Source organism: Hyla sarda, chromosome 1 (genome assembly GCF_029499605.1).
Source record: "Hyla sarda isolate aHylSar1 chromosome 1, aHylSar1.hap1, whole genome shotgun sequence".
NCBI lineage: Eukaryota > Metazoa > Chordata > Amphibia > Anura > Hylidae > Hyla > Hyla sarda.
The window spans coordinates 433,904,110-433,930,534 of NC_079189.1; the positions used below are offsets into that span (position 1 = coordinate 433,904,110).

Here is a 26,425-nt window from a genome sequence, read left to right on the forward strand (position 1 = left end):
TTCCGAAAGGCGTCAGGAGCTCCGCCAGGATATGGACTCTGTTCGCACGAGGCGTTTCTTCTCCCCGGCTCCTCTCTCCTCTGGTCCCCTGCAATCTGTTCCTGTGCCTCCCGCCGTGGAGGCTATGCAGGTCGACCGGTCTCGCCTGACACCTCAAGAGAGGACACGACGCCGCATGGAGAATCTCTGCCTGTACTGTGCCAGTACCGAACACTTCCTGAAGGATTGTCCTATTCGTCCTCCCCGCCTGGAAAGACGTACGCTGACTCCGCACAAAGGTGAGACAGTCCTTGATGTCTACTCTGCTTCTCCACGTCTTACTGTGCCTGTGCGGATATCTGCCTCTGCCTTCTCCTTCTCTACTATGGCCTTCCTGGACTCCGGATCTGCAGGAAATTTTATTTTGGCCTCCCTCGTCAACAGGTTCAACATCCCGGTGACCAGTCTCGCCAGACCCCTCTACATCAATTGTGTAAACAATGAAAGATTGGACTGTTCCATACGTTTCCGCACGGAGCCCCTTCTAATGTGCATCGGATCTCATCACGAGAGGATTGAACTTTTGGTCCTCCCCAATTGCACTTCCGAAATTCTCCTTGGACTTCCCTGGCTTCAACTTCATTCCCCAACCCTGGATTGGTCCACTGGGGAGATCAAGAGTTGGGGGCCCTCTTGTTCCAAGGACTGCCTAAGACCGGTTCCCAGTAACCCTTGCCGTGACTCTGTGGTTCCTCTTGTAACCGGCCTCCCTAAGGCCTATATGGACTTTGCGGATGTTTTTTGCAAAAAACAAGCTGAGACTCTACCTCCTCACAGGCCTTATGATTGTCCTATCGACCTCCTCCCGGGCACTACTCCACCCCGGGGCAGAATTTATCCTCTGTCCGCCCCAGAGACTCTTGCCATGTCTGAATACGTCCAGGAAAATTTAAAAAAGGGCTTTATCCGTAAATCCTCCTCTCCTGCCGGAGCCGGATTTTTCTTTGTGTCCAAAAAAGATGGCTCTCTACGTCCTTGCATTGACTACCGCGGTCTTAATAAAATCACGGTTAAGAACCGCTACCCCCTACCCCTCATCTCTGAACTCTTTGATCGCCTCCAAGGTGCCCACATCTTTACCAAACTGGACTTAAGAGGTGCTTATAATCTCATCCGCATCAGAGAGGGGGATGAATGGAAAACGGCATTTAACACTAGAGATGGACACTTTGAGTATCTGGTCATGCCCTTTGGCCTGTGCAACGCCCCTGCCGTCTTCCAAGACTTTGTTAATGAAATTTTTCGTGATCTCTTATACTCCTGTGTTGTTGTATATCTGGACGATATCCTGATTTTTTCTGCCAATCTAGAAGAACACCGCCAGCATGTCCGTATGGTTCTTCAGAGACTTCGTGATAATCAACTCTATGCCAAAATAGAGAAATGTCTGTTTGAATGCCAATCTCTTCCTTTCCTAGGATACTTGGTCTCTGGCCAGGGACTACAAATGGATCCAGACAAACTCTCTGCCGTTTTAGATTGGCCACGCCCCTCCGGACTCCGTGCTATCCAACGTTTTTTGGGGTTCGCCAATTATTACAGGCAATTTATTCCACATTTTTCTACCGTTGTGGCTCCTATCGTGGCTTTAACCAAAAAAAATGCCGATCCCAAGTCTTGGCCTCCTCAAGCGGAAGACGCCTTTAAACGGCTCAAGTCTGCCTTTTCTTCGGCTCCTGTGCTCTCCAGACCTGACCCATCTAAACCCTTCCTATTGGAGGTTGATGCCTCCTCAGTGGGAGCTGGAGCTGTCCTTCTACAAAAAAATTCTTCCGGGCATGCTGTTACTTGTGGTTTTTTTTCTAGGACCTTCTCTCCGGCGGAGAGGAACTACTCCATCGGGGATCGAGAGCTTCTAGCCATTAAATTAGCACTTGAGGAATGGAGGCATCTGCTGGAGGGATCAAGATTTCCAGTTATTATTTACACCGATCACAAGAACCTCTCCTACCTCCAGTCTGCCCAACGGCTGAATCCTCGCCAGGCCAGGTGGTCTCTGTTCTTTGCCCGATTTAATTTTGAAATCCACTTTCGGCCTGCCGATAAGAACATTAGGGCCGATGCTCTCTCTCGTTCCTCGGATGCTTCTGAAGTTGAACTCTCTCCGCAACACATCATTCCTCCTGACTGCCTGATTTCCACTTCTCCAGCCTCCATCAGGCAAACTCCTCCAGGAAAGACCTTAGTTTCTCCACGCCAACGCCTCGGAATCCTCAAATGGGGTCACTCCTCCCATCTCGCAGGACATGCGGGCATCAAGAAATCTGTGCAACTCATCTCTCGCTTCTATTGGTGGCCGACTCTGGAGACGGATGTTGTGGACTTTGTGCGAGCCTGCACTATCTGTGCCCGGGATAAGACTCCTCGCCAGAAGCCCGCTGGTTTTCTTCATCCTCTGCCTGTCCCCGAACAGCCTTGGTCTCTGATTGGTATGGATTTTATTACTGACTTACCCCCTTCCCGTGGCAACACTGTTATTTGGGTGGTCGTTGATCGATTCTCCAAAATGGCACATTTCATCCCTCTTCCTGGTCTTCCTTCAGCGCCTCAGTTGGCTAAACAATTTTTTGTACACATTTTTCGTCTTCACGGGTTGCCTACGCAGATCGTCTCGGATAGAGGCGTCCAATTCGTGTCTAAATTCTGGAGGGCTCTCTGTAAACAACTCAAGATTAAATTAAATTTTTCTTCTGCATATCATCCTCAATCCAATGGACAAGTAGAAAGAATTAACCAGGTCTTGGGTGATTATTTACGACATTTTGTTTCCTCCCGCCAGGATGACTGGGCAGATCTTCTACCATGGGCCGAATTCTCGTATAACTTCAGAGTCTCTGAATCTTCCTCCAAATCCCCATTTTTCGTGGTGTACGGCCGTCACCCTCTTCCCCCCCTCCCTACCCCCTTGCCCTCTGGTCTGCCCGCTGTGGATGAAATTTCTCGTGATCTTTCCATCATATGGAGAGAGACCCAAAATTCTCTCTTACAGGCTTCATCACGCATGAAGAAGTTCGCGGATAAGAAAAGAAGAGCTCCTCCCATTTTTTCCCCTGGAGACAAGGTATGGCTCTCCGCTAAATATGTCCGCTTCCGTGTCCCTAGCTACAAGTTGGGACCACGCTATCTTGGTCCTTTCAAAATTTTGTGCCAGATTAATCCTGTCTCTTACAAACTTCTTCTTCCTCCTTCTCTTCGTATTCCTAATGCCTTTCACGTTTCTCTTCTTAAACCACTTATCATCAACCGTTTCTCTCCCAAATCTGTTTCCCCCACTCCTGTTTCCGGCTCCTCAGACATCTTCTCCGTCAAAGAGATTCTGGCATCTAAAAAGGTCAGAGGCAAAACCTTTTTTTTAGTTGATTGGGAGGGTTGTGGTCCAGAAGAGAGATCCTGGGAACCTGAGGACAATATCCTAGACAAAAGTCTGCTCCTCAGGTTCTCAGGCTCTAAGAAGAGGGGGAGACCCAAGGGGGGGGGTACTGTTACGCCGAGCGCTCCGGGTCCCCGCTCCTCCCCGGAGCGCTCGCTACACTCTCCTCACTGCAGCGCTCCGGTCAGATCCACTGACCCGGGGCGCTGCGATACCACCTCCAGCCGGGATGCGATTCGCGATGCGGGTAGCGCCCGCTCGCGATGCGCACCCCGGCTCCCGTACCTGACTCGCTCTCCGTCGGTCCTGTCCCGGCGTGCGCGGCCCCGCTCCCTAGGGCGCGCGCGCGCCGGGTCTTTGCGATTTAAAGGGCCACTGCGCCGCTGATTGGCGCAGTGGTTCCAATTAGTGTTTTCACCTGTGCACTTCCCTATATCACCTCACTTCCCCTGCACTCCCTTGCCGGATCTTGTTGCCATCGTGCCAGTGAAAGCGTTTCCTTGTATGTTCCTAGCCTGTGTTCCAGACCTCCTGCCGTTGCCCCTGACTACGATCCTTGCTGCCTGCCCCGACCTTCTGCTACGTCCGACCTTGCTTCTGTCTACTCCCTTGTACCGCGCCTATCTTCAGCAGCCAGAGAGGTTAAGCCGTTGCTAGTGGATACGACCTGGTCACTACCGCCGCAGCAAGACCATCCCGCTTTGCGGCGGGCTCTGGTGAAAACCAGTAGTGACTTAGAACCGATCCACTAGCACGGTCCACGCCAATCCCTCTCTGGCACAGAGGATCCACTACCTGCCAGCCGGCATCGTGACAATATATATATATATATATATATATATATATATTTTGGATAGGCCAGGTATAAGCAGGAACATTAATAACCCGCTAAAAGCAGTTTGGTGGTGGCCCATAGCGAGTTACACACTAGCTACACAACAGGGTGATATCACATGTGAAGGGCCTGGGCCCTGCTGGGCATATAGGTTGAAAGGAAGTCGAGTGGTAGAATGGCTGCCTGTCATGACAGGGGGGAGCAGCTAACCTCATTCTAAGTTTTAGTAGTTTGGGGCCAAGTCAGGGAGTGTTATGTTGCGATTGGTTCAGGCTTCCCTACACTATATTTTAAGAGGTGTTGTTATATGCACGGCTATATTTATTTTTATGGGGTGAATGGGAGTAGTGTGTGTGCCTTCCATATAGGCAGCATCCATTATTTACACTTCCATTTAAATGTATCTATACCTATCTGTTTTATAACATGTCTATTAGGATTGAAGTTGTGTTATAGATGTACTTGCCTACATCATATACTTGTAAATATTCTGTAATTTTAGTTTACAAATTTGACAATATTCTCATGTGGTATCCACTTGGGTATCATTGTCTTCTGAATGAATCAGGACTGTCATAGCAAATATTAGACCATACAGGGGTTGTCTAATTTTACCTTGTGATATATAAATGTAATAAGATATGCTCCTCTAGAACTATGGGGGAGATTTATCAGTACCTGTGCAGAGGAAGAGTTGCCCAGAGCAACCAATCAGGTCGCTTCTTTCATTTTGCAGAGGCCTTGTTAAAAATGAAAGAAGAAATCTGATTGGTTGCCATGGGAAACTGGGAAACTTTCCCTCTGCACAGGTTTTGATAAATATTCCTTTTATATGTGGAAGGTTTGTTACTACCTACATTATAGGTGTATGATCTACAGCTAACCCTCTTTTCTTTCTATACAGAGCCGCATGGCTGAAAGTCTTCGCCTGTTTGACTCCATCTGCAACAACAATTGGTTTATCAACACTTCTCTAATCCTCTTCCTCAACAAGAAGGACCTCTTAGCCGAGAAGATCCGACGCATCCCACTCACCGTCTGCTTTCCCGACTACAAGGGACAGAATACGTATGAGGAAGCGGCAGTCTACATCCAGCGTCAGTTTGAGGACTTGAATCGCAACAAGGAAACCAAGGAGATTTATTCACACTTCACCTGCGCTACGGACACCAGCAACATTCAGTTTGTGTTTGACGCAGTGACAGATGTTATTATCCAGAACAATCTCAAATACATTGGACTGTGCTAAGTGTTTACCCTGGAGCCTGCACAGGAAATAGGGCACGTCCTTGTCCCTGAGCTCACATGCCAGGGGGTTACAGTAAACACAAAGCAAGGGGTGAGGCTAGACACAGAAGTTCCCCACGTACAGCACTGAAAGTCCAGAGTGAATCCCTCACCCACACAAACTTGATAACTTCAGATTGAAAGGGTGACATTATTTTCCTGGTCTGACACCAGAAAAAACCCAAGTGTTTTATTTGCTCCCTGTATCAAGTATGTGTGGTGTGTGTGTATGTTGTGTGTGGATCTACTTGTGTTTGACTGGTGCCTGATGTGGTAAACCTGTAAAGAGCTCCTTCTGAGATAGGGTTTATGACTACCGAAAGGTATCTAAGGTCTGTCAGGTAAGCAGTTGTCACACTAGTCACTAGTTCTGTCAGGATGCTTTATTGCCAGCACCGAACAAACAATCATGAATTATTCCAGCTATGCCTGGCACCTACTATATGTGCCAAAGCTACACAGGGTTATATATTTTAATATATATTTAAAAATTGTTGTACATTTGCAACTTTTTAGCTGCAATACAAGATGTTGTTTTCCCACTGGTCCAAATATGGCTGCAGCTGCTTCAGAACATCTTAGAAATCAAGGTGCCAATAGCTTGTCTCATTTATGCAACCTTACTATAAACTGAGATGGAACTACATTCCCAAAAGGATGTAGAATTGTGAACATCCTTCTCTGTGGCTTTAACTATCCTCCTGGGCCAGCTACTCATACAACCATCAAAAGGAGAGCAGCATTGTAGGCCTTTTTTTTATTATTTTATTTTTACAATACATTTGTCATCATGCCATTTATATAGCCAATAGTGATCCACAAATGCTGCCTGCAAGAATCTAAACCACTTCTGAAACTGCTGGTAGTACAATGTATTTGAAAAGGCCCTTCCACTTTATTCACATTTTGTTATGTTGCATCCTTGTGCTATAATTAAAAAAAAGATTTTCCCTATTATTTTGCACTCAATACCCCATAATGAGAATGTGAAAATTAGAAATCTTTGCTTTTTTATTGAAAAGGAATAGAAAATTCCTAAACTAAATATTGCATTGAAATAACAGACCCTTTAGACTATGTTTACACATTCTGGAGACTGTGGGCCACACGGGAATGCGGCATCTCATAGATGGCTAAGCATTCCGTGTGGAGTCCGCAGAAAGAATGGACAAGTTCATTCTGCGGACACGGAAATTGGAATTTCCTTGGCAGAAACATTTGGCATGGAAATTCCGCCGTGTGCCTAGCGCAGCAGAATCCTATTGAATACAATGGGGTTCTGCTGCTCCGGAATCTCCGGCAGACTTCCAATGCGGAATTCCACACAGAAATTCTGGATGTGTTAACAGTACTTAATTAAAGCACCTTTAGCAGCAATTACAGCCTCCAGTCTACTTAGGTATTGGCTTAAAGGTTTGCACACCTGGATTTAGGGATTTTCTGCCATTCTTCTCTGCAGATCTTCTCAAGCTCTGTCAGGTTGGATGGAACAGGAAGTTTCTCCCATCTAAACACAGAATCTTTGGAGTTCAGAGAATGGGTTCTTGGTCATCTCTCTTACCAAGGCCATTCTTTGGTAGTGTTTGGTAGGGTGCTTAGCTCCAAACCTCTTCCATTTCAAGGGGTACTACCGTGCGGACAACTTATCCCCTATCTAAAGGATAGGGAATAAGTTGCCTGATCATGCGGGGTCCTACCGCTGTGGACCTCCGCGATCTCGCACGCAGCACCCCACTCTCATCAGTCCCCGGAGCGAACATCCGCTCCGAGTCTTATGACGGAGCCGGTGATCGTGACGTCACAGCTCCGCCCCTCAATGCAAGTCTATGGCAGGGGGCGAGACAGCTGTCTCACCCCCTGCCATAGACTTACATTGAGGGGCGGAACATGAAGTCACATGGGGCAGAGCTGTGATGTCACGATACTCCGGCCCCGTGACCAGCAGTCTTCAGACCCGGAGCGATGTTTGCTCCGGGGCCTGATGAGAGTGGAGTGCTGCGTGCGAGATTGCGGGGGTCCCCAGTGATTTAGATTAGGGATCGACCGATTATCGGTATCGGCCCTAAAAAAACGATATCAGTCGATCCCTAATTTAGATAGGGGATAAGTTGTCAATACGGTAGTACACCTTTAAGAACTATGGAGGCCACTGTGAGTCTGGAAACTTTCAGTGAAGCAGAATGATTTTTGTACCCGTTTCCAGATCTGTGCCTCTGCACAATCCTGTTTCTGTGCTTTAAAGGCAGCGCTCTCCTCCTCATGACTTTGTTTTTGCTCTGATATACATTGTCAGCTGTGAGACCTTATATAGACAGGGGTGTGTCTTTCCAAATGATGTCCAATCACCTGACTTTACCCCAGGTGACTCCAATCAAGGTGTAGAAACATCGAAACATCTCATAGACGGTCAAGAGAAATAGGAGGCATCCAGAGCTTAAAGGGGTACTCCACTGGCCAGTGTTCCGGCAGCGTTCGGAACTAAATGTTCCGAATGCAGCCAGAACACTGGCCAGTGGAGTACCCTTTTAATTTCAAGCATCATAGCAAAGGGTCTGAATACTTCTGTCCATGGGGAAAAAAAATTTTTTTTAATATATTTGCTACAATTTTCAAAATTCTGTCTTCACATTCTCATTATGGGGTATTGACTGAAGATTGATGGTGAAATCTCTATCATTAATTTTTTTACTTCAGCACAAGGCCTCAGCCAAATATGAAAAAAGTGGAAGGGTCTAAAAACTTTTCGAATGCATTGTATTTTCAACCTTTTCAAACTTATACGGCGAATACACACCTATCGCGGCGGTCCCTGCGGCCATCAACGGCCGGGACCCGCGGTTAATACAGGACATCACCGATCGCGGTGATGCCCTGTATTAACCCTTCAGACACGGCGATCAAAGCTGACCGCCGCGTCTGAAGCGAAAGTGACACTAACCCGGCTGCACCGGGAGGGACCTTACCTGCCTCCTGCATGGCCGGCGCTCTCCTTTGTCGTCATCACGTTGTCGCGCACGCTGCCCCGTCATCCAATAGGAGCGGCGTGCGGAGCGACGTGATGGTGGCGACGGAGAGCTAGGATGCCGGGCAGCAGAGACGTTCCAGAGCGACGGGGACACCCCGGGGACGCAGCGATAGCGATGGAGGGCGACATCCAGGGCAGCGGTGACGGGTCCGGAGCAGCGGGGACACGTGAGTATTACCTCCTATACCAGTGGTCTTCAACCTGCGGACCTCCAGATGTTTCAAAACTACAACTCCTGGCAGCCGTTGGCTGTCCGGGCATGCCGGGAGTTATAGTTTTGCAACATCTGGAGGTCCGCTGGTTGAAGATCACTGTGACCTATACTTTACATTGTATTCTAGATTTTCCTCATTTAAAATTGGGTGTGTCTTATATGCCGGAGCGTCCTATAGGGCGAAAAATACGGTAATACACGTACCATGAGGACCTTCTATTGTCTTCACCTGCTATTGTCTTCAATGCGCTAAATGGACCTCTATCTTGTTAATCCTGTTTTGCAGCTGCTCACTGTTGCATCTAAACAACAGTAGCTAGAATACAAAGTTTGGTCACTATGAAGACATTTTTTTTAACGTCCTATATTTTGTAGGCTACAAATCCCAAACTGCACTATAAGAGCCTGTCCTCTGGCACTGCACAGGCTCCAGCAGCAGCTTGTTCACATGAATACAACTCTACAGATTTTTTTTTTCTGCAATGTTCCCGCGCTGCTTTTCACACACACACAAAAAAAAAAAAAAAAGCGGGACATTTTTAGGACATTTTAACGAAATGCTCGACTATTTTTGTTTGTTATGAAACACAAAAGTTATACAAAAAAAAGCAAAAAGAAAAAACACTGGAACATATAACACTGGCTATTTATTTTGCAAAAAAAAAACTTTACAAAACAATGAAAAGAATCTTTCAGCTCCTGAGTATTTACACTGAGAAACAAAGACTTTCTGTGGTAATATAGACATTGTGGCGAGGCCTGGCTTTTTTCCCCCTCCCCCCTTAAACTGGAGCGATGCGTTATTTAAGAAGCGTCAGTGGAGCAATATGAACAATAACTTCACATTTTGCTTATTTCATGGTTTTGGAGAAAGTGTAACATGATGTGACATTCCATAATCCCACCATAAGGATACCAAGTTTCTCTATTTTCTGGCAGAAGGGCTGCTGATTCTGGATGTCTGTGTGAAGTCTGTGTGTAAATAAGTTGAGACCGTGTAAAGCACATCCAGTTAGTATGTAAATTCCTTTCCTTCCAGCTTCATGTGTAACTGAAGTCACACAGTGTCCTCCTAAAAACACAACACCCCTTCAAACAGTGTATAACTCCTCTGCCAAGGGCTTATATCCTCAGGGGCCATGAGGCCTGCACCACACTGTATGTGCCAGTTACCCGGCATTGCTCAGAGTGGCTTGCAGGCTTCTTTGCCCCTGAAAATTAATGACAGAATGAAATCTCTACCGACGAAAGGGAAATAAAGATTCTGAATGGTTAAACTAGTGTTTCATTCTTCTTGGACTTTATGGCTCATCTGGTTTTCATCTTGGTTTCTTGATAATGTTACACAGCACACATTTTCAGAAAAATCCTGCCATGTTTGCGCCATGTGCGCCGATTTCTTTTTGGGGTATGTTCACACTGAAGAACTGAGGAGGAATCATTTTGGTTAGAAAATTCTTTAAAGGGGTACTCCACTGCCACAGCGTCCAGAACATTTAGATCCAAAGGCTGGGTGCGGGCTTGTGACATCACGGCCATGCCCCCTTGTGATGCCACACCACGCCCCCTCGATGCAAGTCTATGGGAGGAGGCGTATGCCCCCTCCCATAGACTTGCATTGAAGGGGCATGGCCGTGACGTCACCCAGCTTTCGGAACTAAATGTTCCGAAAGCTGATGCAGTGGAGTACGCTGGTGCAGTGGAGTACCCCTTTAAATCAGTCATCTTCTCCATGGAGCGGAACTGATGTGGAATTGGTGCAGAATTTGAAGAGAAATTTGACGAAGAATTTTTAAGAATTAATCTGGAGGAGGATCAGTACTACAACCACCAATGCGCTGGCTCTCAATTCTTCCTTAAAAATTTAGCTTTTCAATTCCGCCTAAATTCCACTCAAACTCATTTAGTCAGGAAAAATAAAGTCCCATTGACTTCAATGGGCTTTTAACCATGGATTCTGCCAGAAGAATGGACATATTCAATCTTCTGGCTGAATAGAACTCAACTTTGGAATTCTGCTTGCAAATATTTCTCAGTGTGAACAGAGAGGCGGAAAGATCTTTAAAGGGGTACTACCCCCCAGACATCTTATCCCCTATACAAAGGGTCTCGCTGCTGAGGACCCCCGCAAACTCGGCTGCAGCACCCCAGACATCTGGTGCACGGAGCGAACTTCGCTCCGTGCTGGGTGACTGGTGATGCGGGTCACGGCCTCACGGTCATGGCCTGCTTGTGATGACATGGCCATGCCCTCTCAAGACAAGTCTATGGGAGGGGGAATGGCGGCCACCACACCCCCTCCCATAGACTTGCATTGAGGGGGCGTGGCCGTGACATCATGAGCCGGCACAGCTGGACGTCCCGAGCCTCTGGCACTGCACCCGATGCTCTAAACGAACGCCAGACAAGATGTCTAGGGGCGGAGTAACCCTTTTTAAAGTCAATGGAGCTTTTACTTAAGGCAGAATTTGAGTGGAATAATCAAGTGGAATTACTTGAGTAAATTCCTTTGTGTGAACATGCCCTTAAAGAGACAGGGCCTTAGCACACAATGTAAACTGTGCCAGATTTTGCTTACATTACTCACATTACAAATTGTTGACTCCCTAAAATGTACCTACTTCCTACATGTTATGTTACTTTCAGCACCTACAAGAAGTAGTCTATTAGTTTAGTCATTAGTCCAAGTAACTAATACCACTGGATTCTGTGATATCTAGCATAGGGAGCGTTTCTTCATATACTGTACATAGTGACAGGGATGTTGCATGCCCACTCATTACAGGATAATCCTTTACTCATTAAGGATAATCCTATAATCTGCTACTCATATCTTTGGCAAATTAAATCAAATCCAGCCATTCTCTCATGATTCATCAGATCATTTTAAGGGTGTATTCACACGTACCTTGGGCCTCATTTACTAAGAGTGGAGTGTAGGTTTATGGGTTCTTTTTCCATGGTATTTACTAAACTGGCGATTTTTGCCTACGTTTTTTTTACTTTTCTTTTTTTACAATTGCTCTGAGCACACAACACAAATCCACCAGCTTTTATGTGGGAACGTTAGTAAATTTGTTAGGATTTTTCAAAACGGTTGGGGACATCCCCTTTTTGTGACCACTCCTACTTTCCCTGGTGACCACACCCCTTTTCGGGTTTTCTGAGTAAAATGAAGAGTTGGTCAGATTTTTTGGTTGCAAATACTGCCGCACAATTTGGGCACAAAACCGGACAAAAAACAGTCAGGATCCACAGTGTCTTGCACATATTTGATGCTCAGGATTTGAAGCTGCAGATTTTATGCTGCAGAATTTAATATAAACTAAATGACTGAATGCAGCTTCAAATCCTGTGCATCAAATATGTGCAAGATACTGTACATGTGAATAGACCCTAAGAGTAGGGTTACACATGCCATATTTTGCTGCATATTTGCTGCTACGTATTTTCCTACCCATTAAAGTCAATGGTAGCAATATTTGCTGCGTATTTTGCACCCATTGCCTTCAATAGGTAGAAAAATATGCAGCAGTAAAATAAGGAACGTGTGACCCTACCCTAAATATGCCATTGCTGTCTGAACGGTGAGGATCTGACACTAGGACTTCTTTTAAAAAAATGCTTTTTTTTTAAAACAATATCATTTATGTGTTTCTTAGGTTGATGGTAAGTTTGACACAATGGGCCTCAAGTAAGAGAACTGTTTGGGCCTTGTCGCCTGTATGAACCAACGGTTAAAGGGATTGCATGTTTTACAATATATTGTTTAAATACTCTATTCTGAAATTCTGAGTGAATAGTGGAAGGTCCCCACTTCAGGAAACCTAACTATAAGCCCCCTAAAAAATTTCAATTGGGACTGTGTAATGTGATATTTCCTGTGGTGGCACTGTAAGGGAATAGAAGATTTTGTTTCCAGGTAAATCAATAGATTGCAGCTAGCAGGGTACTCTGTTGTAATGTAATGGTTCTTTTCCACAAGAAGATGACTTGTGCAGGCTAATTGTTGGAATGTTTATATTGCTAACAAAAAAAGTTTCATGCTGCCTAAACCTCGTGAGTGTTACGCCGAGCGCTCCGGGTCCCCGCTCCTCCCCGGAGCGCTCGCTTCACTCTCCCCGCGGCAGCGCTCCGGTCACGTCCTCTGACCCGGGGCGCTGCGATTCCGCTGCCAGCCGGGATGCGATTCGCGATGCGGGTAGCGCCCGCTCGCGATGCGCACCCCGGCTCCCCTACCTGACTCGCTCTCCGTCTGTTCTGTCCCGGCGCGCGCGGCCCCGCTCCCTAGGGCGCGCGCGCGCCGGGTCTCTGCGATTTAAAGGGCCACTGCGCCGCTGATTGGCGCAGTGGTCCCAATTAGTGTGTTCACCTGTGCACTTCCCTATATCACCTCACTTCCCCTGCACTCCCTTGCCGGATCTTGTTGCCTTAGTGCCAGTGAAAGCGTTCCTTGTGTGTTCCTTGCCTGTGTTTCCAGACCTTCTGCCGTTGCCCCTGACTACGATCCTTGCTGCCTGCCCCGACCTTCTGCTACGTCCGACCTTGCTTTTGCCTACTCCCTTGTACCGCGCCTATCTTCAGCAGCCAGAGAGGTGAGCCGTTGCTAGTGGATACGACCTGGTCACTACCGCCGCAGCAAGACCATCCCGCTTTGCGGCGGGCTCTGGTGAAAACCAGTAGTGGCTTAGAACCGGTCCACTAGCACGGTCCACGCCAATCCCTCTCTGGCACAGAGGATCCACTACCTGCCAGCCGGCATCGTGACAGTAGATCCGGCCATGGATCCCGCTAAAGTTCCTCTGCCAGTTGTCGCTGACCTCACCACGGTGGTCGCCCAGCAGTCACAACAGATAGCGCAACAAGGCCAACAGCTGTCTCAACTGACCATTATGCTACAACAGTTACTACCACAGCTTCAGCAGTCATCTCCTCCGCCAGCTCCTGCACCTCCTCCGCAGCGAGTGGCCGCTCCTGGGATACGCTTATCCTTGCCGGATAAATTTGATGGGGACTCTAAGTTTTGCCGTGGCTTTCTTTCCCAATGTTCCCTGCATCTGGAGATGATGTCGGACCTGTTTCCCACTGAAAGGTCTAAGGTGGCTTTCGTAGTCAGCCTTCTGTCCGGAAAAGCCCTGTCATGGGCCACACCGCTCTGGGACCGCAATGACCCCGTCACTGCCTCTGTACACTCCTTCTTCTCGGAAATCCGAAGTGTCTTTGAGGAACCTGCCCGAGCCTCTTCTGCTGAGACTGCCCTGTTGAACCTGGTCCAGGGTAATTCTTCCGTTGGCGAGTATGCCGTACAATTCCGTACTCTTGCTTCAGAATTGTCCTGGAATAATGAGGCCCTCTGCGCGACCTTCAAAAAAGGCCTATCCAGCAACATTAAAGATGTTCTGGCCGCACGAGAAATTCCTGCTAATCTACATGAACTTATTCATCTAGCCACTCGCATTGACATGCGTTTTTCCGAAAGGCGTCAGGAACTCCGCCAAGATATGGACTCTGTTCGCACGAGGCGTTTCTTCTCCTCGGCTCCTCTCTCCTCTGGTCCCCTGCAATCTGTTCCTGTGCCTCCCGCCGTGGAGGCTATGCAGGTCGACCGGTCTCGCCTGACACCTCAAGAGAGGACACGACGCCGTATGGAGAACCTCTGCCTGTACTGTGCTAGTACCGAACACTTCCTGAGAGATTGTCCTATCCGTCCTCCCCGCCTGGAAAGACGTACGCTGACTCCGCACAAAGTTGAGACAGTCCTTGATGTCTACTCTGCTTCTCCACGTCTTACTGTGCCTGTGCGGATGTCTGCCTCTGCCTTCACCTTCTCTACAGTGGCCTTCTTGGACTCTGGATCTGCAGGAAATTTTATTTTGGCCTCTCTCGTCAACAGGTTCAACATCCCGGTGACCAGTCTCGCCAGACCCCTCTACATCAATTGTGTAAATAATGAAAGATTGGACTGTACCATACGTTTCCGCACGGAGCCCCTTCTTATGAGCATCGGATCTCATCATGAGAGGATTGAACTTTTGGTCCTCCCCAATTGCACCTCGGAAATTCTCCTTGGACTTCCCTGGCTTCAACTTCATTCCCCTACCCTGGATTGGTCCACTGGGGAGATCAAGAGTTGGGGGTCCTCTTGTTCCAAGAACTGTCTAAAACCGGTTCCCAGTAACCCTTGCCGTAACTCTGTGGTTCCTCCAGTAACCGGTCTCCCTAAGGCCTATATGGACTTCGCGGATGTTTTCTGCAAAAAACAAGCTGAGACTCTACCTCCTCACAGGCCTTATGATTGCCCTATCGACCTCCTCCCGGGTACTACTCCACCCCGGGGCAGAATTTATCCTCTCTCTGCCCCAGAGACTCTTGCCATGTCCGAATACGTCCAGGAGAATCTAAAAAAGGGCTTTATCCGTAAATCCTCCTCTCCTGCCGGAGCCGGATTTTTCTTTGTGTCCAAAAAAGATGGCTCCCTACGTCCTTGCATTGACTACCGCGGTCTTAATAAAATCACGGTTAAGAACCGCTACCCCTTACCCCTCATCTCTGAACTCTTTGATCGCCTCCAAGGTGCCCACATCTTCACTAAATTGGACTTAAGAGGCGCCTATAACCTCATCCGCATCAGAGAGGGGGACGAGTGGAAAACGGCATTTAACACCAGAGATGGACACTTTGAGTACCTGGTCATGCCCTTTGGACTGTGCAACGCCCCTGCCGTCTTCCAAGACTTTGTCAATGAAATTTTTCGTGATCTGTTATACTCCTGTGTTGTTGTATATCTGGACGATATCCTAATTTTTTCTGCCAATCTAGAAGAACACCGCCAGCATGTCCGTATGGTTCTTCAGAGACTTCGTGACAACCAACTCTATGCCAAAATTGAGAAATGTCTGTTTGAATGCCAATCTCTTCCTTTTCTAGGATATTTGGTCTCTGGCCAGGGACTACAGATGGATCCAGACAAACTCTCTGCCGTCTTAGATTGGCCACGCCCCTCCGGACTCCGTGCTATCCAACGCTTTTTGGGGTTCGCCAATTATTACAGGCAATTTATTCCACATTTTTCTACCATTGTGGCTCCTATCGTGGCTTTAACCAAAAAAAATGCTGATCCCAAGTCCTGGCCTCCTCAAGCAGAAGACGCCTTTAAACGACTCAAGTCTGCCTTTTCTTCGGCTCCCGTCCTCTCCAGACCTGACCCTTCCAAACCCTTCCTATTGGAGGTTGATGCCTCCTCAGTGGGAGCTGGAGCTGTTCTTCTACAAAAAAATTCTTCCGGGCATGCTGTCACTTGTGGTTTTTTCTCTAGGACCTTCTCTCCAGCGGAGAGGAACTACTCCATCGGGGATCGAGAGCTTCTAGCCATTAAATTAGCACTTGAGGAATGGAGGCATCTGCTGGAGGGATCAAGTTCTCCTGTTATTATCTACACCGACCACAAGAACCTCTCCTACCTCCAGTCTGCCCAACGGCTGAATCCTCGCCAGGCCCGGTGGTCTCTGTTCTTTGCCCGATTTAATTTTGAGATTCACTTTCGTCCTGCCGATAAGAACATTAGGGCCGATGCTCTCTCTCGTTCCTCGGATGCCTCAGAAGTTGAACTCTCTCCGCAACACATCATTCCACCTGACTGCCTGATCTCCACTTCTCCTGCCTCCATCAGGCAGACTCCTCCAGGAAAGACCTTTGTTTCTCCTCGCCAACGCCTCGGAATCCTCAAATGGGGTCACTCCTCCCATCTCGCAGGTCATGCGGGTATCAAGAAATCTGTGCAACTCATCTCCCGCTTCTATTGGTGGCCGACTCTGGAGACGGATGTTGTGGACTTTGTGCGAGCCTGCACTATCTGTGCCCGGGATAAGACTCCTCGCCAGAAGCCCGCTGGTTTTCTTCATCCTCTGCCTGTCCCCGAACAGCCTTGGTCTCTGATTGGTATGGATTTTATTACTGATTTACCCCCTTCCCGTGGCAACACTGTTATTTGGGTGGTCGTTGATCGATTCTCCAAAATGGCACATTTCATCCCTCTTCCTGGTCTTCCTTCTGCGCCTCAGTTGGCTAAACAATTTTTTGTACACATTTTTCGTCTTCACGGGTTGCCTACGCAGATTGTCTCGGATAGAGGCGTCCAATTCGTGTCTAAATTCTGGAGGGCTCTCTGTAAACAACTCAAGATTAAATTAAATTTTTCTTCTGCATATCATCCCCAGTCCAATGGACAAGTAGAAAGGATTAACCAGATCTTGGGTGATTATTTGCGACATTTTGTTTCCTCCCGCCAGGATGACTGGGCAGATCTCCTCCCATGGGCCGAATTCTCGTATAACTTCAGGGTCTCTGAGTCTTCCTCCAAATCCCCATTTTTCGTGGTGTACGGCCGTCACCCTCTTCCCCCCCTCCCTACTCCCTTGCCCTCTGGTCTGCCCGCTGTGGATGAAATTTCTCGTGACCTTTCCATCATATGGAGAGAGACCCAAAAATCTCTCTTACAGGCTTCATCACGCATGAAGAAGTTCGCGGATAAGAAAAGAAGAGCCCCCCCCGTTTTTTCCCCTGGAGACAAGGTATGGCTCTCCGCTAAATATGTCCGCTTCCGTGTCCCTAGCTACAAGTTGGGACCACGCTATCTTGGTCCTTTCAAAATTTTGTGTCAAATTAATCCTGTCTCTTATAAACTTCTTCTTCCTCCCTCTCTTCGTATCCCTAATGCCTTTCACGTCTCTCTTCTCAAACCACTCATCCTCAACCGTTTTTCTCCCAAATCTGTTCCTCCCACTCCTGTTTCTGGCTCCTCGGACATCTTCTCGGTCAAAGAAATTTTAGCTGCCAAAAAGGTCAGAGGGAAAAATTTTTTTTTAGTGGACTGGGAGGGTTGTGGTCCTGAAGAGAGATCCTGGGAACCTGAGGACAACATCCTAGACAAAAGTCTGCTCCTCAGGTTCTCAGGCTCCAAGAAGAGGGGGAGACCCAAGGGGGGGGGTACTGTTACGCCGAGCGCTCCGGGTCCCCGCTCCTCCCCGGAGCGCTCGCTTCACTCTCCCCGCGGCAGCGCTCCGGTCATGTCCTCTGACCCGGGGCGCTGCGATTCCGCTGCCAGCCGGGATGCGATTCGCGATGCGGGTAGCGCCCGCTCGCGATGCGCACCCCGGCTCCCCTACCTGACTCGCTCTCCGTCTGTTCTGTCCCGGCGCGCGCGGCCCCGCTCCCTAGGGCGCGCGCGCGCCGGGTCTCTGCGATTTAAAGGGCCACTGCGCCGCTGATTGGCGCAGTGGTCCCAATTAGTGTGTTCACCTGTGCACTTCCCTATATCACCTCACTTCCCCTGCACTCCCTTGCCGGATCTTGTTGCCTTAGTGCCAGTGAAAGCGTTCCTTGTGTGTTCCTTGCCTGTGTTTCCAGACCTTCTGCCGTTGCCCCTGACTACGATCCTTGCTGCCTGCCCCGACCTTCTGCTACGTCCGACCTTGCTTTTGCCTACTCCCTTGTACCGCGCCTATCTTCAGCAGCCAGAGAGGTGAGCCGTTGCTAGTGGATACGACCTGGTCACTACCGCCGCAGCAAGACCATCCCGCTTTGCGGCGGGCTCTGGTGAAAACCAGTAGTGGCTTAGAACCGGTCCACTAGCACGGTCCACGCCAATCCCTCTCTGGCACAGAGGATCCACTACCTGCCAGCCGGCATCGTGACAGTGAGGGTGGTTCCCGGTGGCTTCTGCCTGCACGCTCATCTTGACTGATGAATCTCTCCCTGTATCAAAATAGGAAAAGAACTAATCGATCAAGGGTGGTGGGACAGGGAGAAGCCTCCAGGGAGGTTGAGGCAGCATAAAAGTGATGACAGGTTTCCTTTAATTTACAATTTTATAACCTAATCAAACAAGGACAATAGTGTTCTTTTTAAATAAAGCTCAATATAGTGTATATAGTTACAGGTCAAAAAAGGTAAAAAAAATCTATAGTCATTGAATTTAAACATGTCTGGGCTAAACACACATCTATCCGAAGATAGAAATAAAAAGCAAATAATATAAGGGGCAGACTAGATGGACCATATGGTCTTTATCTCCAAAAATCTTTTATGTTTCTATAAAAAAAAAGTGTCCCTCAAGTTTAACCTATATCCCTAGTGTGTTAATTTAAAGGAAGACAAAAAACCCTAATGTAACACTCTCGTTTCAGAAGACAGGAACCCCGGTGGATGTGGATCCACTGGACCTGTGTGGCAGATGACTTGGACCGTACCAGGGAGCGGAGTCTAAGGTGCCGCTGGTTTTCACCAGAGCCCGCCGCAAAGTGGGATGGACTGCTGCGGCAGGCGGCGCCCAGTTCGCTACCCCTGGCACGGCTCAACCACAGAGACAGCTGAGGAGATGCGAGGCACAGGAGGGATAAGACAGCTTGTAGTCAGGATAGCAGCAGGTCAGGGCAGGCGGTACAGTAGCATAGTAAGGAACGTAGCAAATGGTCAGTAGGCAGGCGGCAAGGAGCAAGGTCAGGTCACTGAGCAAAGGATCAGATACACAGCAAGGCAATAACAGGAATGCTTTCTCTCAGGCTCAAGGCAACAAATATCTGGCAGGAAAGTGAGGAGGGTAGAGGAATTTATCAATGAGCCACAAGTGAATTAAACTAATGAGCGCACTGGCCCTTTAAAACTTAAAGCCCTGGCGCGTGCGCCCTAGGGGATGGGGAGACGCGCACCGGAGCAGAGAGGCAGAGGCGGAGGCAGGAGAAGCACCAGGTGAGTGACTGACTGGGGCTCGCAAGCGGGCGTGTCCCACGATGTGAGGCCCAGCCCCGCCAGCAGCAGCAGGTAACGGGACCATGCGCTCACAGCCAGCGTGTGCGGCCGGAGCACATAACATCACACCTAAGAAGGTGGTTGTAGTTGCGAATGGGGCTGGACGATGATGTATTATCAGTACGATCAACAGAATTGTAAGGGATAATTCTGATAATCAATGTATATTAACACTGTGGTTCCAAAAGCATAATTGCTGGGGTCTGACCACTGGTGCCACGATAACAACAATGGAATCCTGAAATGAGCATTGGTTATAAGTGCTGCCACAGAACTTGTCTTCATGCAGCTGGTTCAGTTGTCTCAGAGCTGCTGCTACTAATTCCATACTTTATTGTAGGACCTATCTCCAGCGGCGTTGGTTGTATGTGCATTGAATTGATGAAGCAAAGGATAGTACCCCCACTAACTCATTACCCCTCAGATTTATTGGTGTTATGCCCATGCGCCCAAAGCCACTGGAGATGTTTTCTCTAGTAACGCAAAAGAAAAATTGGCGCCCTTTCACTCAATCTCATGGCCCAGTGTCAGTGGTGATGCAGAGTAGGTTCCCTGCTGTCCTACACACATCTTCTGTTCCTACCGAAAACTATGGGCTGCAAATGTCTCCAGTTGCAGGCAGCATGTACCAACGCCTCCTCTCCTTGCCCGATATTAACCCCTCACACAATAGAGGGGCTAAAATTTTATTCACGATTCCAATAAAAATCAGATTTGTGAATAATTATAATGGCAAATTAATTGAATCAATTAAGATTTTCTAGAATGACATCCAGGGCCCTCTGTTCAACTAATCTGCCATCACAGCATCATGCGGCAGAGAGTTCCAAAGTCTCACTAAAGTCTAAAGGGTACCTGTCACATTAAAAAAAAGTTTGACACGTCCTGGAGACAGGGCAGCTGACAGAGACAATTCCCTGGAATTTCCATGATGGAAATTGCGGATGGATTTCCGCAAGTAATTCTGCATAAATTTAGAGCCAATACACGTCAATGGGATTCCGCTGTCCCATTCACACAGCAGAATTTCTGTTGGAGGAATTCCATTGAAGTGTATTGACTATAAATTCATGTAGAATTTCTAGGCAGAATTCAGTGCAGAAATTCTGCAGTGTGAACCCGGCCTTAGGGTCTATTTACATGGCAGAATTTCTGAATGCGGAATTTCGCACATATTCCTCATGCGGATTCTGCCTCAAATTAAAGCCCAATAGACTATGGGATTCCGCACTCCCATTCACACTGAATTTCCGCATGCACAAAATCTGCACAAGCCAGAAACCACCCAAATGAACGCGGAAGCGGAAATGGTGCAGATGTGCGGAAATTCTGCCATGTGAATAGACCCGTAGACTAACATCGCAAGTTTGTCTCACTCAGCGCGCTCTTCTCCCAGCTAGATCTAGGCATTGGTCGTGGTCCGAACACTCTGACCCCAACCAATTCAAATTTTTTAACACGTCTCAACAACACATCAAAAGTTTTTTAAAGTGACAGTGCCCATTCAAATATAGAAAGATTGCAAAACCTGCTTTCTTCTAGATGTAAAGGATGGCCCCTAGGTGGATCACCAGAAAGATCTCTGTACTGTCTATTTTTCTATTTACACTGTTATCAGATCTCATAGTGTAAACTCTCCAACTATCCCTGATCAAACATGGTATTTTATAGATAGAGAGACCGACAGACAAATAGAAAGCTGCATCATTTCTATAAATAATGGGATGTCTTGTAACACGTTGTAGTAATACTTGATAGTAAGCATATTTACACTGATAGACATGCTGTGAACATGTCCTATTAGAATACCTAAAATGTATTTTATTTCATATGTCTGTTCTCGGGAATCGATCCTCACCAGTAAGCAGTCACTGAGCAGGTAATGAGCAGAAGGATAACCTCGTACACACTGAATTGCTCAATTCTTTATGTCTGAACGATCAATTTCATCAACTCTGGTTGTTTTGCTCAATTACTCGTAGCAATTATTGTTACCTTTGCTCATTTTCATTGTGATGTGAGCAATAATGGCTTCACGTAGACAACCTTAAGAATAATGCAGACAATGCCAGCAATTACAATCACGATAAGTATGTGGTGCTTTTTCAGATATCCAAGTACAGAATACATTTGTTATATCTTTTATTTACACATATAGATGTTTTACATTACCACTGTGGACGCACCAACTCTACTGGCTATATTCACCTAGGGATTAGGGTCCAAAACTTCAGGTTTCCATTGCTAAGAATATCATTATTTCTTTTCATTTAAAAATGACAACTTGAATAATCATTAACAAGTCAATAAAGTGTGTAAAGCTCCTTTAACCCTTAAAAAGGATGGGTCAGTGGTGTTTCCCATAAAATAACTATCCTTATAATTTCTCATAAGGGTCTATTCACACGGCGGACTTCCGCCTGAAATGAAAGCCCAATACACTTCTATGGGATTCCACACTCCCGTTGACACTTCGGAAATCCCGCCATGTAAATAGACCCTAACTCTGCACTGATCTGTTCCTTTTTTACTCCACCTTAAAATATATATATATATATATCTAAACTCAATGGGGTATATTTACTAAGAGTGGAGTGTAGGTTTCTTTGTGGGTTTTGATTTCCGACAGGTATTTTCCCAAGGTATTTACTAAGGTTTCCCTACATTTTGCACTTTTCCCTACATTTTGCTTTTTTTACACATGCTCTGATCTGTCTGGTTTTCCTCAGCTCAAATACACCACATTTTCTGTAGAAACTAGGGATCGACCGATTATCGGTATGGCCGATATTATCGGCCGATAAACACGATTTTGGGCATTATCGGTATCGGCAATTACCTTGCCGTTAAGCCGATAATGCCCCGCACCGCGACCCCCCCCCCCCTGATCCGCTACACCGCGACCGCCCCCCCGACCCACCGCGTCACACCCCCCACCGTAGTGCTGGGCGGTATACTGGTATGGATTTTTGCCCATACCGCTATACTGGTCGGGCCCCTCCCCCACCCTCCGAGTCAATAAAAAAAAATTAAACTTACCCGTAATGGGGGTGGTCCGGGCCATCCATCGTTCCTGTAGTGTCCGGGGGCGTTCCGGGTGGAGGGTGAACCGGTCCAGGCTGTCCTTCTCCGGCGGTCATCTTCTCCACTCCGGGCAGGCTCCGGCCTAGTAGCTGCATAGACGCCGCTACGCCGTGACGTCAGGTGCGTCGCTGCGCAGCGGCGTCTATGCAGCGTACTAGGCCGGAGCCTGCCCGGAGTGGAGAAGATGACCGCCGGAGAAGGACAGCCCGGACCGGTTCACCCTTCACCCGGAACGCCCCGGGACACTACAGGAAGGATGGATGGCCCGGACCACCCTGCAGGTAGGGGGAGAGAAAAGGGTGGTGGTGGAGGCGGCGGCGGCCTATGGCACTGCAAAAGCCACTGCACTGCATTGATTTAAAGCGCCCACTTTAAATCAATGATCTGCAGCGGTGTCGCGGGGGGATAAATAGCCGATAACTTATACCGATATTCCGGTATAAGTTATCGGCTATCGGCCCTAACCTCCACCGATTATCGGTATCGGCCCTAAAAAAACGATATCGGTCGATCCCTAGTAGAAACCATAGTAAATATGTTGGGCCACGCCCCTTTTGTTGGAAACACGCCCACTTTATCATGTGGCCACGCCCCCTTTTGGGTTTTTTTTTTCCTTGTAAAATGGAGGGTTTTGTTTTTTTTGGTCGCAAATTGTGTCGCAAGGGACGTGCGACACAATTTGGGCGCAAAACCGACAAAAAAGTGTCGGGATCACGTTAGTAAATAAACCCCCATGTGTGTATGTATGTTCCAGCATCACGTCCAAACGGCTAAAGATATTAACATGAAACTTGGCACACATGTAACTTATATGTTAACAACAAACATAGGATAGGTAATTTAACCCTTACTCATCCCCATTTGCCAGGGTCGAGTTTTTTGTTTAAAGTCCCATACAAGACTATGGGAAATATATGTTACTGCATAACTTCTAAACGGCTGGAGATATTTCGATAATACTTGGTCACATGTTACTTATATGTCCACTTAAATATAGATAGTTAATTTAACCCTTAACTCCCCCATTTGTGAGAGTCTGGGTTTTTGTTTAAAGTCCCATGCAAATCAATAGGAAATGTATGTTCCCACAAAACGTCTGTACGGCTGGAGATATTTCAATAATACCTGGTACACATATTACTTATATGTCAAATAAAAAATATGATAGTTAAATTAACCCTTACCTACACCCTTATATAAAAGATGGGTTTCTGTTTCAAGTCCCATGCAAGTATATAGGACTTCCAGTACCTTACTCCACAAGCTCCGCTCTGCATCTCCTGGTGAATGTGTCAGTCCAGCTTGCAAGCCACACCCCATCTCACAAAGACACGCCCACTGTTTAAGCCCCACCCCTTTTATTCTCTACCCTTTTTGTGCATCGGTCTGGCTTGCAAATCAGGCCCAGTCCCACAAAGCCATGTCCCCTTCTATTTTCAGCTTACAATATCTTCATGACAAATCAGTCCCACCTGAGGACAGGATATGAGGAAGAGACATAAGGACCGGATATGAGGTCGTGATATGAGGACGGGATATGGGGTCGGGATATAAGGTCTAGATAGAAGGACAGGATAGGAGGTCGATATATGAGGTCGAGATATGAGGACGGGATATGAGGTTGAGATAGGAGGTCAGGATATGAGGATGGGATATGAGGACGGGATATGAGGAAAGAATATGAGGACAGGATAGGAGGTCGGGATATGAGGTCGGGATAGGAGGATGGGATATGAGGTCGAGATAGGAGGATGGGATATGAGGTCGAGATAGGAGGATGGGATAGGAGGTCGGGATATGAGTACGGGATAGGAGGTTGAGATATGAGGACGGGATAGGAGGTCGGGATATGAGAAGGGGATATGAGGACAGGATATGGGGTTGGGATATGACATCAAAATATGAGGATGGGATATGGAGTCAAAAACTTCCTCTTTTGTTGATTTTCCTCCACAACAAGGATTAGGAAGGAAATACCGGGCAACGCCGGGTACTCAGCTAGTGTTTCATTAAATTGTCAAATGGCATCATTCTTAGACTGGCATCATCAGTCTAAGGCTACGTTCACATCCTAAAAGTAGCCTATATTTGGGATAAATATGGGCATACTGACAGAATTGTATGTAATCGTATACTGTACCAACATGTACCGGGTACATTGAGGTTTCTCATAGAAATGTAACCTACTAGTAACTATGTTCAGTCCATTTCCAACAAATACTGCTTTTCTTGCTGGACTAAAAAGCTAAACTAAAAAGCAGAGAATTGCTACTGAGAAAAAAAGGAACTGAACAATGCAACTAAGCACATCTTGGGTATATGGCTGTGTTCAGTTATCTGCCCTTTTTATTACACATAATGTTGACTGATGTATATTAAAGAACATATGAGCCTTGCGAGAACCTTAGATACCTGTTTTTTGCAGTACATTTTAATAAATCTATTTCTATTAAAGGAGTAGTCCGGTGCGCACTTTTCTTATTTTATCCCGTCCGGGCTGCAAAAAAAGGAAAACAAACTTTCTCTTGCCCGCCTACACGCCCCCGGAGCTCCGGTACAGGTGTTCGGTCGCCGGGCTGTTTGCTTCTTGCTTCCTGTTAGCCCAGCACATCACACGGAGATTCAGCCTATCACCGGCCGCAGCGATGTCCCGCCTCGGCCGATGATAGGCTGAAGCTCCGTGTGACGTGCCGGGCTAACAGGAAGTAAGAAGAATACAGCCCGGGGACCGAACACCTGTACCGGAGCTCCGGGGGAGTGTAGGCAGGCAAGAGAAAGTTTGTTTTCTTTTTTTTTGCAGCCCGGACCGGATAAAATAAGAAAAGTGCATGCCGGACTACTCCTTTAAGCACTGGTTGTTTCAAGCTGTGTTATGCAGCGAAAACAACTTATCCCCTATCCACAGGATAGGGGGTAAGTGTTTGATCATGGGGGGTTTGAGCGCTGGGACCCTCGCGATCTCTCGCATGAGACTCCCCGCGATCTCTGCTACGGCTCTCCCGTGCAGGAGGCATGTCAGCTGCAGCATAACGTTGCGACCGACACGCCCCCTCCATGTATCTTTAAAGGAGACTCTATGCAGAGTTTGTGCCTGCCTCTCCTATAGAGCTGTATGGGGAGGGGGGGCAATGCATGATCCCCATTTGGGAGATCGCAGGGGGTCCCAGCGGTTGGACCCCTCGCAGTCAGACACTTATCCCCTATCTTGTGGATAGGGGATAAGTTGTTTTTGCTGCAGATGTCCTTTAAAAGGAAACCACAGTTTGGTCCTGTATCTATTCACCAGTCTGTCCTTCAGTCTCTAATACATTTTTTAAATTCTGTTTAGAAAGCAACTAGGGATGTCCTGATACAATTTTTTTTCGAGTACCGATATCGAAGTAATTTACAAATCTGTTTAGCTTTCTGGAGCCAGTTGACATATATAAAAAGTTTTTCCCTGGATAACCCCTTTAAGTACTCGCCTATACCAATAACTGATTTTTATTTAAATGTCCTGTTACATTTTTCTTTTTATGGAAAAAAGGGTGTGTTTTCAGTTTTCATTAGGAAGAAGGCTTTTATATATATAAATAATAATAATTAAATATTTCCAGTCTCCTGACATATAGTCTCTGCAAGAGACTGGGAAAGCTGGGTTATTTTTTTAGTATGTGGGGGGTGGGACAGGGAGATTACCTGCCTATTCATAGGATAGTGGATAATATGCTGATCAGTGGGAGTCAGACTGCTGGGACTCACCTCCTGCATCCTTAGCCTTCTGCT

The 26,425-nt window shown here is 47.3% G+C and overlaps 2 protein-coding genes and 1 long non-coding RNA gene across 4 annotated transcripts in view; 2 read left to right on the forward strand and 1 right to left on the reverse strand.

Annotated features, from left to right (window-relative positions):
- Positions 1 to 7,361, forward strand: part of GNAZ (G protein subunit alpha z) — a 141,307-nt gene extending 133,946 nt beyond the window's left edge. The window contains exon 3 of the mRNA XM_056530813.1: positions 5,149 to 7,361. Coding sequence (XP_056386788.1) covers positions 5,149 to 5,493 — 345 coding nt within the window. The 3' untranslated portion in view covers positions 5,494 to 7,361. The remainder of the gene's footprint in view (positions 1 to 5,148) is intronic.
- Positions 1 to 26,425, reverse strand: part of RSPH14 (radial spoke head 14 homolog) — a 267,776-nt gene that overhangs the window by 196,877 nt on the left and 44,474 nt on the right. The window lies entirely within an intron of this gene.
- On the forward strand, positions 8,001 to 10,047 carry LOC130282531 (uncharacterized). The gene is made up of 2 exons (XR_008846438.1): positions 8,001 to 8,748; positions 8,849 to 10,047. It is a non-coding gene; the product is annotated as an uncharacterized LOC130282531 (long non-coding RNA).